The sequence below is a fragment of the Psammomys obesus genome, unplaced genomic scaffold (genome assembly GCF_907164565.1).
Source record: "Psammomys obesus unplaced genomic scaffold, mPsaObe1.curated_primary_1811, whole genome shotgun sequence".
Classification (NCBI taxonomy): Eukaryota; Metazoa; Chordata; class Mammalia; order Rodentia; family Muridae; genus Psammomys; species Psammomys obesus.
In genome coordinates this window covers 116,578-131,480 of record NW_026596079.1, presented here as the reverse complement: position 1 = coordinate 131,480, position 14,903 = coordinate 116,578, and the positions used below count along the sequence as shown (strand labels likewise).

The window sequence follows — 14,903 nt, the reverse complement described above, 5'->3', positions numbered from 1 at the left end:
GTGTGTGTGTGTGTGTGTGTGTGTGTGTGTGTGTGTGTGTGTGTGTGATGCCACCATTTATTGTATGGTCTTTATACCTCTGAGACAAAGCTCCCAGAAAAGAAATTAACTCATAGTCAAAAAGGCAATTAATCACAAAAACAGATGAATTCCAAAATACAACAGATTACATGTTTTAAAATTAAATGTTTCTTATCTATATATCCATTAAATAAGTTTATGGTGAGTTCTGAGTGACAGAGGTTTGACGAGGCCTACAGGTTAACAGGATCAAAAAGTTACAAGAGTATATGTCTTTTCAATTAGGACTGACTTGGCTACACATTTTTCAGCTATCTTTGGGACGATAATCTTATCCGGCTTTCATTCCAAGAAACAAAGTAAATTTAAAATGATAGTATATAATGCTGTAACATAACAAGGTATAAGAAATTATGACAGAACAGTTGTATATGATGACATCAAGGTTTTTACTTAGACATCAAGGTTTTTAATTAGATATTGCTTGGTAGTCCCATCATAATTTGGGTTCGTGGGAAGTTTAAACCATCATACTTATATTTATGGTATATACCAAGATTTACTGAGTGAAGGCTATCTGAGGCTAAAATCTGCCTTAAGCCTGTATCTTAGTAAGGCATCTGGAGGTCCACAAAGGTATTTATTGCAGCCATAAACTTTCTGAAGTTGTTTAAGAAGTTCTAAAACAATTTAACTTTTAAAATTGTTTGAATCAAATCAAGAAGTCCATGATCAGGAATTAATTCATTTAAATAGCAGTACATCTATAAGATCCCATAAGAAGGTTGTTCAATCAAAGTGTATAAATACCCAGAAAGTGACGATTCCTACCATACCAGAGTATAGAGAGACACAGTAGTGCACAAAGAATGAATGTCAGAGACTGGAAGTAATTCTGGGGTGCATCATGGTAGACCCTGCAAAATACCAGATCCCCTTCTAGAAGGCCCACCTGCCTAATGAGCTTTTTTAACAGAATGTCTCCTGACAACTCTAGAAATATACAGAACTCCTGAGAGCAGCCACCTTGGCTATAGTTGCTGGCAGGGTACTTCTAATCAGATCAGTTGTTAGGTACACTAGCTCTGCACTTCTTAGCCATGCTTCCAGCCCTCCTTCCTGATAAACCCTGTCACAAGTCTGCATTCCTCCCCCAAGCTCTTCTCACAACTGCTGGGCTATATGCAACCAGTTTAAGTTCTTACAGTAGAACTAGCTACTATATAAATTGATGAAACTGAAGTTAGCAGAGTTTCCTTGCAAACAGTTCACATACGAATTTGAAAGCTTTGGGAACATTAATAAGACACTAGAAATCTTTGCTCAGTCAGATTAGATGCAAGCAAGACAAATGTAAAGACTGAGAAGGAACAAGAACAGACTTCCACGGGGCTATTAGGAATGCCATTAATGTTTCTCTTTGGCAAAGCACACACACTGCCAAGTCTGGCGACACAGCTATGACCCCAGCACTTTGCAGCCTAACACAGAAAAATCCTAAATTGGAGGTAAACTTGCAACACACAGGGAAGCTGTCTCAAAAAACAAACAAATAATAACAGACACTGGACGTTTTGTGAAGCCAGGTTATGAAACAACTTAGCAGCATTTCTAACAGCAGGTCTGTATGCACATAACATGCCTCAGCCTCCTACTGAAAGACTGAAAAGTAAACACACATGTTTAAGTTAAAATACAGCACTCTGAGTTAAAGAGAAAATTTAAAATTACTTCTCCATTTCAGCCAAATGCTTAGTTAACCCCTGGAGGCCTACTACGAATGACTGTTTCATCACAGCTAAAATGAGCCTTTATCCTGTGCCGCCTAGTTGGTCTAGGGCTGTGTCAATGTAACTGTCAACATCCTTTTCTACTCTCAAAAGTGCCCCAACTTGAACAGATTACTAGTCACCTTAATAATAGTAAATATAGAAAGTTGTGACACTCAGGTGACAAAGGACCAGCCTTCGGATTCCTGTTCTATTTTTAAAGTTTTCTCTGAGAGTCAATTCCAAACCAATAATCTTAGCACATCAGTGAGGTTTTTATAGAGAACTAAGCCCTCTTCTAATTGGACTACCATTCCTAAGTCCCTTCTACACAAGAACTCAAGACCTGACACATGCAAACTATCCTCCCATTTAAAAGTTAATACAAGCTCACAAACAGCCTCATTTTTACTATACCTGGGTACATTTATAAACACACACACGGCAAATTGTAGTTGGCTGTACACCAAAATTAGATGCTAAGACCCTGCTGCTGAAATGGCACACTCTGGTCAAGGGGCATGGAGAGCTCAGGCTGAGGCTGGGAAGGAAGCATCCTCTGCAGAAGTGCCAGAGGCTGCTGCTCAGGTGCAGCAGACATCGCCAAAGCTCTCACTTAGCAGCAGGACTTTCCTGTAATACTGACCCTGGTCAGGCAAGAGGTGCCTGCTGATGCAACAGTGGCATGACTTTTATAAACCAACCAACCACCTTCTGACTGGAATCAAGTCTGCTTCACAAGAAGGAATCCATGCCTGGTGCTATCAATCTGGCCGAAACTCTGTGAGAATGACACGGGGTTGCAAGTCCCGGCAGAGAAGCTGCAACTGTGGTTTGTTCTAAATGGACATGATGTGCTAGTCAAGTTGCCACCTAAACAAATATGCTTAGCCCCATACAGACAGGTGCTGCTGACAGCTTTGATCAGAGGAACCCCTCCCCACAAGACAGTATTAACTCATACCTAACTGAGGTATGAGAATAAGTGATAAGTGATAAGGCACTGAGAAGAAGTGATCATGTAGCATTTAGCCATTATTGAGACATCTATGTCACCCCCTCCAAGACAGCACAAAAGAGAGGGCAGAAAGAATTGAGAAGGACAAGCATCACAGAATGCTATCTCTGGATGACATGTGTGTGGCACTCTTGAACTCACAGCAGCTGTAGTTACCTGCACAAAGCTGGGCCATCAAGACCTCCATGGAGCAGAATGGGGCTCATGAGGTCTGCTTATCCCTATGGATTTATAGGTAGTTAATGGTTTCTTTGGGGGGGGGGGGTGTTCGCTGATATAGAAACACTACTGTAAATAAACCCTCACTTCATGCTTCTAAAATAGCCTTAATAAAACCCATTAGGCTGGGAGTGGAGGGAGATGAAGCAGAACAAGGATAAACTGGGAAGGGAAAAGTGGCAGCAGCAGTAAGAGAAGGACAAGAACGAGTAATGGGAGTTATTTTATGTGCACTGGTGTTTTGCCTGCATGTACGTCTGTATGAGGGGCCAGATCCCTTAGAACAGGACCTACAGATAGTTGTTAGTTACCTGCAGGTGCTGGGAAATGAACCCAGGAAGAGCAGCCAGTGCTCTTAAACAATGAGCCATCTCTCCAGGCCCCAGTAAGTAGGATTTTAAACTACTAAATGGCATCAGCAGCCTAAAATCTTGCGTGGCTTTGATAAATACTCAGCTTTTTTGAGCTGATTCTACATCTGTGAAACTGGAACACTGTTTGCCTTCTCCCCTTTTACAGAAAGACCACACTGGTAAGTACTAGTGTTTGCTTGAGCACTTGATGAACGAAACAAATTGCCATCCAAGTGATTGATCAGGAAAAAAGGCTGTGCTCACCTTGATTAAGAAACCCAACGTAGGCTGGCAGTTAGGAGCACTGTCCTCTTCCAGAGGACCTGATTTCAATTTCCAGCAACCACACAGTGGCTCACAACCACCTGCAATGGGATCTCATGCCCTCTTCTGGTGTGCATAAAAACAAAGCACTCATGTATATAAAATAAATATTTTTTTTTTTTTAATTTAAAAAGAAGAAAAAAAAACCCAAGGTTAGAAAAACTGTTAAGCACACTGGCCACTGTTGCTGAGAACTTGGTTTAATTCCCAACACCCACAAGGGAGCTCAAAACCATCTGTAACTCCAGTGCCAGTGGATTAAAGCCCGTATCTGGCCTCCGTGGACACTAGGCACACATACATGCAGGCAAAACACTCATACACATAAAATAAAAATAAATAAATTTTAAAACAACATTAACAAAAATACCTTGTCAGGTGTGGTGATGCACACCTTTAATCACGTGAGAGGTAGAGGCAGGCCGATAGCTGTGATTTCTAGGCCAGCCTAGTCTACAAAGAGAGTTCCAGGACAGCCAGGGCTACATAGAAAGAACATGTCACAAAAACAAAACACTATCAAAAAGAAAGAAACTGAAACCTCTACCAGCAGATGGGTTCTCATCTGATTTCTTTATGATGGCTAAGCATCATAGAGTCTAGGAAACCTCTAAATGGAAGTAAAAGCGTGAGTGAGTGAGTGAGTGAGTGAGTGAGTGAGTGAGTGAGTGAGTATCAATCACCTCACTTTAAAAGAAAGGACACAAGCACAAGAGAAGTTTACGATCTGATTAAGTGCTGACTTTCAACTGCAGCCTTGGGGAAGGAATTTTACTGGTTTCCTTACCTTTCCAAAGGGAACACTTGCCTCATTTAGTGTAAGAGAAGCCTGAGAGGATAAAAAGAGGAATCACTGCTGACAGCATTCCACAGCAACCAGAAAAGCTTAGATGCTGATGAGAGCCTGGGTAGAATTAGTTCTTACATGTTTAGAGCAGAACCCCCCCCAAAAAAAAAATAAAAAAGAAAGAAAGCAAATAAAGACACACAATTAAAATTCACCCCACCACCCCATCCCCCCTTCCCTCCTGGATCTGCTGAGACAAATCCACACTTGGGAGCTGTAAAGATCACAAGTTTAGTTCCTGCCCAGTGCAAACTGCTCAGTGACCACTGTTTCACACTGATAAATGCCTCCCAAATCTCAGAGCATGGAGAGAAAGTTCACAAGGTTAGGTGCATTAATTAGCAGCACTTATTTGGATTCTGTACCCACCAAGTACAACAAGCAGCTATTCAGTACCTGCATATACACACTCTTCCAAGATGCCTAATTCAAAAACCCACCCAGAGCAAAAAACAAACCCCAATAAACTGAAATAAACCTTTCACCATTGGAATGTGCCTCAAGTAAAAGCAGCAGCTCTGTCCCACAACAAAGGGTCTGCACCAGCCTACAGCTCAATAGCACAAATAAATAGGCATACAGATACAAACAGCTCCCTGCTGCAAAAGAAGAGAAATGAAGAGTGTGGTGCAGAGACTGATATATGAGCTTTAACAAATTCTTGCTAAGTCCTTTTGCTCCCTTCATTGATCTGCAGTTCTGCACAGGAACACAAGACTGGATATTACTCTTCAGGGCCTTTAAATTCAGAATTCTATTTCCCTAGAGGTGTATCAATTAACCTACCTTCTGACCCCCAAACAGGCAATGTTTTATAAATAATAAACTGTGCATTACTATGTAAGAGTAGATTAGGAGAATGAAGGTGCTCTCTTATATGTTAGCACCATAGATAAAAAGCAAAGGGTGATATAGAGAAGAATCCCTTCTAATAAAGCAGCCCCTACCACTCCAGCTCTCGCTCTGCATGACTCAACCACCAGCAGGGATTTTTAATATTAGAACTGCTAAACCCATTCTGTAACCTACTTAGTCGGAATCTGTAGGGGCTCATCTCCAGGCACCAGCACTTGGTGGCCAAGATACAGAACTATCAAAGGTCATAAATACCACAACCAGTAGAAGCTCAAGGGCAGACCTACACTAGAAAGAAAAGCATGCACGATATATATATTCCCTTTAGATTTGGGGGCAGTGACCACATCTTTCAATAAAAGCTCCCATCTTCTGTTTCAACAGGAAGGATCTACTGGGAGAGGAGCCCTGAGAAGAACAACTCTTCTTCTGTCCTTCCTCTCCTACCTCTGGGCACTCTGACGTCAACCTAGCAAAAATTCAAGCACTGGGTAAGTAGTCTTTAATGCGGAAGGCAACCATGCAGAGGACTGTTGATTACCCTAGTTCCTGAGATCGGCTTCAGCAGCTCTGATGAGATGCAGTCACCTTCTAGACTGGGAAACTACTCAACCTTTCACTTAGCACTGCCACTCCATGTGTTCCATGGACAAGTGTGACAAGGGTGTCTTGTTTGTTTTTGAGAACCCTACAAAGAACCTTGAATAAGCCGTCAAAGGTTATTAGAAATCACCCTTTCAAACATCCTACAGAATATAGATGTTCCCCCCCCCCCCCATAAAAAGAAAATTTCAATACCCTGCTGACAAGATGGAAGTTCACATCATTTCTCTAAGGGATGGCCTTATGGGTCCAACCTTACCTCTGCTCCAGCCTGTTAAATAACATAAAGATTATGAAGGCTTTACATACAGAGGCTGAAAGCTTTACACACTGGTTGTACTGAGGCTGACTTGTAGGAAGTATGACTGCCCGGGCTTAAGGACATCTTGGGACCATCAACCCAACAACAAAGGCAACAGAAACTGCATTCTCAAGTAAGCACTCCCTTATACAACCCACATGGCTAAAAGCCACCCCAGGGGAGAAGAATGAAATTGGCTTGTGGCAAATTATTGCCAAGACTTAAGCATCTGTGCAAGCAGAAGCCAAGTGATCAGACTCAAACATCTGTGCAAGCAGAAGCCAAGTGAGAGAAAATAAAAAAGATAAGTCCCATACTAAGAAATAAGAGGTCGCTGGGCAGTGATGGCCATAACCTTTAATAATAGCACTCAGGAGGCAGAGGAAGGTGGATTTCTGAGGTCGAGGCCAGCCTGGTCCACAGAGTAAGTTCCAGGACAACCAAAGCTACCCAGAATGCACCCCCCCTTCAAAAAATACATAAATAACTAGGGGGTACTAAGAAAATCAGGCTAAAATTACACAGCCTGGAGATGAAAAGTATTAGAACAGATATATTGCTAAGAGACTGTTTCTCCTCTAAGACCCATAATTAAATAACATGACTATAATACCTTTAGGGTTAAGAAAGGAAATTAAGTCATAATCTCTAAAAGCAAATTCAGTGGTGAAACAAACTGTAATTTGTAAGTAATTTCAGGAAAAGTTGCTGTTCCTTTCAGAACACACTAATAGAATTAGAAGCAGCAGATACCTACCTGGCCGTCCCGTGCTGGGAATCCATGATAACCCGGGGTCAGTGGCTCGTTCTAAGAAGAAAAATAAATAATAATCAAACTTTAAAAGAAAAGGAAATATTAAGAATCAAAATCATCTAAAATAATCAAATATGAATTTCTGCCCAAGTTCCCAAAATCTTCCATTTCAATACTCTACCTGCCTACCACACACACAGCCCCCAGCTGAGTCCTACAATACCATAACCAGAAACAAACCACAGACAATCCCAGTTTCTCTTTATGCAGGTAAAGTGTTTCCTTCCTCGTGTACCTCACACTGAGTTCTACTGAGACCCAAGGAGAGTAAGTCCTAACTTTGTTCACCCCTGAAGTTTGAGCAGCCCCAGAAGCTGACATAGGACAACAAGAATTCCACACGTTTCCATGTGCATTTACCCTGCCGAGAAACATTTTTAACCTGGAAAGTTTCAATTCTTTCTATCAGTTCTTTTAAACCCAGATGAAATTCCACTTCTGTTCAAGACTCCCCTACCTGTGGACTGAAGTGACTCCTAGCGTGCATACTAGTTAGTATTACTTAATGATTTGCACAGTTCACTTTCCATGTTATTATTTCAATTTCTTCCTTTTAGAAATTCACATTTAGTGTGTCTCCTCTTCACAGCAAACAATTAAATCAAGATCCCGAGGGCAGAGGTGCTAGCCTACAAAAGCTATGCTACTAATTCAGTAGCGCTGCACACACACCACGAGCTTGCACTTTGGCTGACTAGAGCCACTTGATTATTCAGGCAACAGACACTGAGTGTAAAAATTCCAAATTAATGTTAAAAGAATTAAGAAAGGTGAATAAAACAATGTCCTTGCCTTGCAGGAAACTTTGGGAGGAGACAGGGTGTACACAAAGGAAAAATGATGGCATACCACTTCTTTGTAATTTCTGAGAACTCAATGAATCTACTTAAATACCCCATCCTCTCCCAGGCACTTGGATTTTCATTCATACTAGAGAAAAGAGGGATTTTCACTGCTTGGGCTTTACGGAAGAGAATAAATTTTCCACTTAATGGCAGCTACCAAGATATGCATGGGTATGTACTCAATACAGAATCGAAGTCTGCAGTCCCTTCAAAAACACAAGAGATAGCCAGGTCTGGTGGCACACACCTTTGATCCCAGCACTCGGAGGCAGAGGCAGGCATTTCTCTGTGAGTTTGAGGCCAGCATGATCTATAAAGTGAGTCCAGGACAGCCAGGGTTATTACAGAGAAACCCTGCCTCAAAAGAAAACAAAAACAAAACAAACAAACAAAAAATACCAGAAGAGGCAGAGGCAATGTAAGCCCATAGAGCTCTACTATGGCTTGTCCACCACGCCTCATTCGGATCTAGCACAATGACTGAGAAATGGTAGACACCTAAAAGAATACTTAAGCAAATAAATGGAATTGGTCTTATATAAGCTAGGAATTCTAACCTAAGTTATTTTCTGTATATTTATAGTCTCCTCAAAAAAAAAAAAAAAAAAAAAAAAGGGCGGGGGGGGGCAAAAAAAAAAAAAAAAAAACACTAGTCAGTATTAGAGACAGCTGCCTTAAAACTTATGTATATCAAAACCAAAAAGTTCTGAGAAGAAACAAGCTGAAGAGTAAGATTTCTGAGTTCACCACAAAGCTGTATCAGGACAAGGTGACCCTGGCCTAAGACAGGCTTGTCTGCTTCTGCATAAGGATAAATTATCCTCCCCCGCACCCATTTCTTCGTGTGTGCTGCTGGGAAGTTAGCCCAGGGCCTCACACTAGGCAAGCATTCTACCACTGAGCTACATCCCCAGCCCTTTTATATTTAAATAAAAGCCTATGATTCTGAGAGGGAATGGGGCAAGGACTAGACATGCAGCCCAAAAGTATAACTCAGAATTACGCAAAAAAAAAAAACAAAACAAAAGAAAACTCGCAATTACAACCAATTAATGTTTTTAAAGGATGCCAAGAAAGTCAAAGGCAGAAAAAATTGTTGTTTTTTAAGAAACGCTGATGAGACAGTTGGATAATTGAACATCCACATGTAAAAGGAGTTAAAGGCCCATGCCATATACTAAATTAACTCCAGACAGATTGACCTAAACTATAAAATTCACGAATGAAATTTTCAGTACCTCTGGACAAACAGCAGTTTCTCTACTACGACAGCAAAAGCATAGGAGACAAGAAAGTAAGGTCAATGAAACACCATTAAAAATGACAACTTTTGTCCTTCAAAGTCCACCAGGAACAAAGGTAATCTACACAATGGAGAATACTTATGATCACATTCAACAAGAGGAAAGTGCCCAAAGTATATAGGGAAGGGGGTGGGACGTGGCGGGGCAGTGCAGGAAGACTAGACAGGAGAGGACAAGGAACAGGCTCCTGAAAGCCACAACTCCTTACTTGGTATGGAGTCTGCAGATCTACCTCGATGTTATCCCTCACAGTGACAGCGACAAAGAAAACCCTCGCATATTGGGCATGCCAAGCAGTATGACTCAAGGATGAGAGGAAGGAGGAAGAGATGGAAGCAAAGAGATGACACGGTAATGTGTGAGGGCTGTTTCCCACTTTTGGAGGAAACGCTGGCTGTGGCCTGCAGAATCTAGTAGTCAGGGGCCCTGTTCTCCCCATTCTGCAGGCTCTCATCTCCACAACCCTTCTGAATCACCCTTTCAAACTATAAGATTTCAACCTCTTCTCAGAGGGGTTATATATATGACTAAGAAAGTAGTCAAAAAGTCCAAGTGTTTGCTAACAAGGACGCATGCCCCCCCCCCAAACAACAGTCCGCATCCATATCCTATGTCCTGACATCCTAGGGACCAACAGTACAGAAAGCTGTCTTTAAAAAGATCATGATCTGGGAAGCAGCTATCATCAGAAACACTAGAAGCAAAGATGGAACATCACCACCTGTCACACCAGAAGGCTAAGGCTACTAGGAACTCTTCCGGTGCTGGAGAGCCATGCCTCAGAGTAGTCTAAACTAAATGAAAAGGCATGGCTTTCCTTTTAAATTTTACCTTAACAGTATGTGTTTTGCACATACTGTAACAGTGTGTGTTTTCCAACAACTTGCTCAATACTGGGTCAAACCCCATTTCCACTAATGCACACGACTACATTCCACCCAGTCTCAGTGCTGCTCTGGTACAGCATCCTTCTAAATGCCAAAAAGTGTGTCCATTCTACTTTCTTGTTGCTGAACACTGAATTCCTCAGTTATACTCTGTGCTTACTAACCACACAGCCTGTTGGTATCCGTTTAGAGTTGAGACACCATTTCCAATCCAAGAGATCAGCAAAAAGCAAAATGAAACTACTACAATTGTCAGGATTGCACAAACAGGTATCGTCATCATACCTAATGTAAAAATATGAGTATGCCGGGGCCACTGACAAAGCAATGGGACAAAAATGCACAGTGCATACATGATCTTAGAACCCCACTGTTCTCTCTATTCTAGAGAATCACTAGTGCATGTGCTCAGGAAATGTGTGCAGACTGTCCCTGTTGTCAGTCACAGTGAAAACCTAGAAGGAATTTCCGTTTTCTCACAATGGGGAAATGATATCAGTGTGTGATTTCAACATCCTGTGTGCAAGTGTGGAAATAAAGGGAGAGCTCTGAGAGAGTTAAGCTCATGTAATTCAGCTTGGATGGCATCACTTTATAGGTCAGATACCAGGCTGGCCCCGTGCTCAGTTTTGAATCAGTGTGAGACCAACAGCTGAAAGGCTGAAAACAGAGATGGGATTATAAGGGAGCCCGCAGGTTGAACAGAAATGAAGCACATAAAAGCAGAGCATGGCGGTGAGCCTGCAATCTGAGGAAATGGGGTAGGGGACCAGGAATTTAAGCCAATCTTGGTAACAGTGAATTCCAGGCCAGGCCAGACTATGTGAGACTATGTCTCAAAAGCCCGTAAATTAACTAATTAATTAACTACATACACGTAAGAAGTACAATAACAATCACAGAAATGCTTATTAGCTACAGAGGCCGGCAATTAAACCTGCGTGAACATGTGAAAAGGCAAAACAAGGTCGGTAAGTAATTGTCAAGTACAACAACCACAATGGATGCTGAGTGTACAAGTGGACACTGAGAAGTGACACAGCAAGACAAACAACACTGACTTTCCTATCTTCACTGACACACCTAGGTATGAGAGCTCCACTGAAGCAAAAGAACCTTCAATCATGGAGCAATGTCTATTTGACAGTCAAGGCACTACTGTCCTTGCTACTGAAGGCTGCAGTCCTGATGATTAGAAGGCAAAGTTAGTGAAGCTGTTAAGAAGGACAGGGCCCAGGCCTGGAGAGATGGCTCAGTGGCTAAGAACACCGTCTGTTCTTCCAGAGTCCTATACTAGGATTTTTCCCTCTTCTGGCACACAGGTGTGCATACAGATAGAGCAATCATATATATTAAATAAAATAATTTTTTTTAGAAGAAAAAAAAAATCACAGGGTTCTTATTGAAAGGGGTAGGGGCACAAAAGCCTAATATCCCTAGCTTTTTATTAGGACAAGACCTCCAATAAAACTGTGACTGATGGTACATGCTGAAAAGAAAAACAGTATGTTTTTGTTTGTTTGTTTGCAGCAGTGGTCAGTTTCTGCTCTCATCTCAAAGGCAAGGGACCAGCCTAGGGCCTCACTCATGTCACGTAAGTGTTCTACCTTATGAAACAAACCAGACAGCATTAAAGTTAAGTCTCCCAGGCACCTAAAAGTTGTATGAAAGATTGTCATTTTGTTTGTACCACTGAAAGCTGGGTGGGAATAGAGCCAGAAACACTAAATATACAATGAAATAAGCTAACCAATTAAAAAGTTCAAAATCAACTCCACTGTTAGGTCTCAGGCAGTCCAAATATCCAGAAACAGTTCACACTGGACTGTAAGAAGATTTCTGGCAGGTAGATAAAAGCCAGCATTCCTCAGGAACTTGTGAAACTGCTTCCCCTCTGCCAAATGGAGTCACTTCCTCTAACTCTGGCAAAAGGGACATATGGCTCCTTTGGCATATACCTGTAGCTGCGAATGAAAGCCCATTTCACACTCCAGGCTCTCTTCCCTATTCACAAGTACTTGTTAAAGACTTTAAAACCTCCACTCAGGTCTCTGGGCTCTTCCCTCCCAGCTGCTCACCTTCCTTGTAATCTATTCACTATTTCTGCACTCTCTCTTACTCTCTTTCACTAAGCTCTATTCTAGCTCTTGCTAATTCCACTATTCTCTTCTGCTCTCCCACCTCCCTAGCCCTGGCCATGTCCAGTCTGATTCCATTCCACTCTGTGCTCTGGACTATTTAGATGACCTTGGATGTTCATTCTCTCTCTTTCTCTCTCTCTCTCAATAAAACCTTCCCTAATAATGGAGTGGTCATTTAATAACACAAAATTTATGCCTTGGGAGAATAAAGTATGTAAATTTAAGGTAGGAACTGACCTGTTCTCCACCAGCACAGTTCGAGCAATGCCACAAATTCTGACTGCCCCATGACTTAATCTCTGTTTGAACTAAATTTATTGCCTTGCATGCATTTGGAACAATGGAAGGAGAAATTATTTACACCACATGGACTCTCCAATTCCTCAAAATATTTCATTACCTTCTTCACTGCAAGTTGCTCTTTTTCACGTGCTAGTTTAAACAGAGAAGGAAACCAATACCACAGGCATTGAACACGAGGCTAAGCCTAAGCTAATAGGTGCAAACTGAAGCCCAGCAACAAACACCTCTAGCTCAAGGAGAGACACTGCTAAGCAACCATGAGTATTACTCTGCTTCCAAATCAGCGTTCAAAGTACTTAGAGGTAAGATGAAGGTTTCTAACGGGCAGAGATCTACTAGCTGTAGCAGGCTCCCAGTTTAAGGTTCAACTGTTAAGTAAACTTAAGCTTTCCTGCCATTACAAAACACAGCTCACTGCACCTCCTGCTCACCGCAATGGATGACTGGGCTTTGTCACACTCAACACTCAGACATGGCCCGACCTTGTTGGCTTTACTACTTGTTTGTTATAACTAGAAATAACCATGGTTTAAACTCATCTTACACCCAAATCCAAGACTGTGCAGGCTCTTCATAGCCCATCTTTCAATAAGACATGAGATTGAAAAGAAAAATCAACCCTTTCTTTAGGGATGAGGAGGCTAAGAGGCTGAGAGAGGTTCTCGAGTCTACCTTTCAAAGAGACAGGTGCCAAGTAAAAGGCCCTGGCCTGGGAAATTAGAGTTCCCTGCTTTCAAATCCTAGCCACCTTACACATCCAACTCCTATCTCCTTGCAGCAGGGAAGGTGTGGACTTTGGAAGTCAGAAAGACTCACTTTCAAATACTGGATACTTTCTAACTGCCTGATGCTAGCAAGCAACCACACCTCAGTTCCTCAACTATATAAAAGAGAATGTCTGCTTAACACAGCAATTATGGCTAGGGAAAATAATACAAGCTTTTACCTGGCACAGAATTTAACACAAGAGATGCTCAAAAAAAAATGACTTCCCGGGTTGCAGTTTCTACCAAAATGACTCCTAAGTAGAAACTATGTAACAAGTGAATATAACTACACAACTTCCCACATCTCCAAACAATTAATCTCTCTCTTAGCTTTCTCTAACATCATTTCCTCAGGTATGTGTATAGCAAATGACCGTCCAGTCTCAGAGATTTTAAAAATTTGATAAAAATTATTTATGTTGACCTGAGGACAGACGCACAAGGCCAACCTAGGAGACACAGCAAAACCTGCTCAGAAATGGACCTGGCGGCAGAAAGGAAAACTATGTTTAAAAAAACAATTAAAATCAGGAATGACAGCATATGCCTGTAATCCAAGCACTCCAGGGGTACAGGCAGGAGGATCAGGAGCTCAAGGCCAGCTTCAGCTACACAGAAAGCTCAAGGCCAGCTTGAGGCCCTTTCTGAAGAAGCAAAAACAAATGAATTGTAGCAGGGCGGTGGTGGTGCACATAGACACCAGCACTCGGAAGGCAGAGGCAGGGGGATCTTTATGAGTTTGAGGCCTGCCTGGTCTACAGAAGTTCCAGGTCAGCCAGGGCTACACAGAGAAACCCTAACTCAACAAATAAAGCAAAACAAAACAACAACAACAAAAAAGGACAAGCAAATGAATAAAATCATTAGCTAGGCATCTGAAGAAACCAATGAGCTTACTTCTAAGATAAGCAACGCAACTTGGCCTTTTACAATAAATGTGCTTCACGCTCTAGGCAAAACATGCTGCTGCCATCCATCCCCTGGATTTTTTAATTTACTTTGTCCTTGTTTTTATTGTTTAACTACCATTGTTCATTAAAACATTACTATTTTGAAGTAAAAAAGAAACAAGATTCTCCTTTAGTTTACCCCTTCCAGTTCTAAGACTCATGCTCATAGTTAGAAGCAGGGCCCCCAGTCTGAACACATGACACCGTCACCGTGATGTCCTAATTGGAGAATGCCAACCATGAAACTTTGTTTCATGTGCAAAATTATTTACAATGCAATATAAAAGTTACCTTTATATATGTAAAGGGTACATAAACCATATGAATTTCATGTGTAAAATTGAGTCTCATTCCAAATCTCATTACAAACATGTGAATATCCCAAAATACAAAAAAGCAATAATCTTAAATTCTGAAAATCTTTTGGGTAAAGGATATCCAACTCACATAAATATTATTAAGCACTTTTCCATTCTTAAAAAGTTGTGGTTTGTTATATATAAAATTTAGCGTTTTTACAAACACCTAACTCTAGAGCTTTCTAGGTTCTCCAACTGAAACTCTGTACATTAAACACTAACT

General features: G+C 41.4%; 1 protein-coding gene across 11 annotated transcripts in view; it reads right to left on the bottom strand.

Annotated features, from left to right (window-relative positions):
• The window catches only part of Rbfox2 (RNA binding fox-1 homolog 2), a 234,783-nt gene that overhangs the window by 142,348 nt on the left and 77,532 nt on the right, over nucleotides 1–14,903 (bottom strand). For all 11 annotated transcript variants that reach the window (XM_055626305.1, XM_055626310.1, XM_055626306.1 and 8 more), the window contains exon 2: nucleotides 7,068–7,118. In XM_055626305.1, coding sequence (XP_055482280.1) covers nucleotides 7,068–7,118 — 51 coding nt within the window. The remainder of the gene's footprint in view (nucleotides 1–7,067; nucleotides 7,119–14,903) is intronic.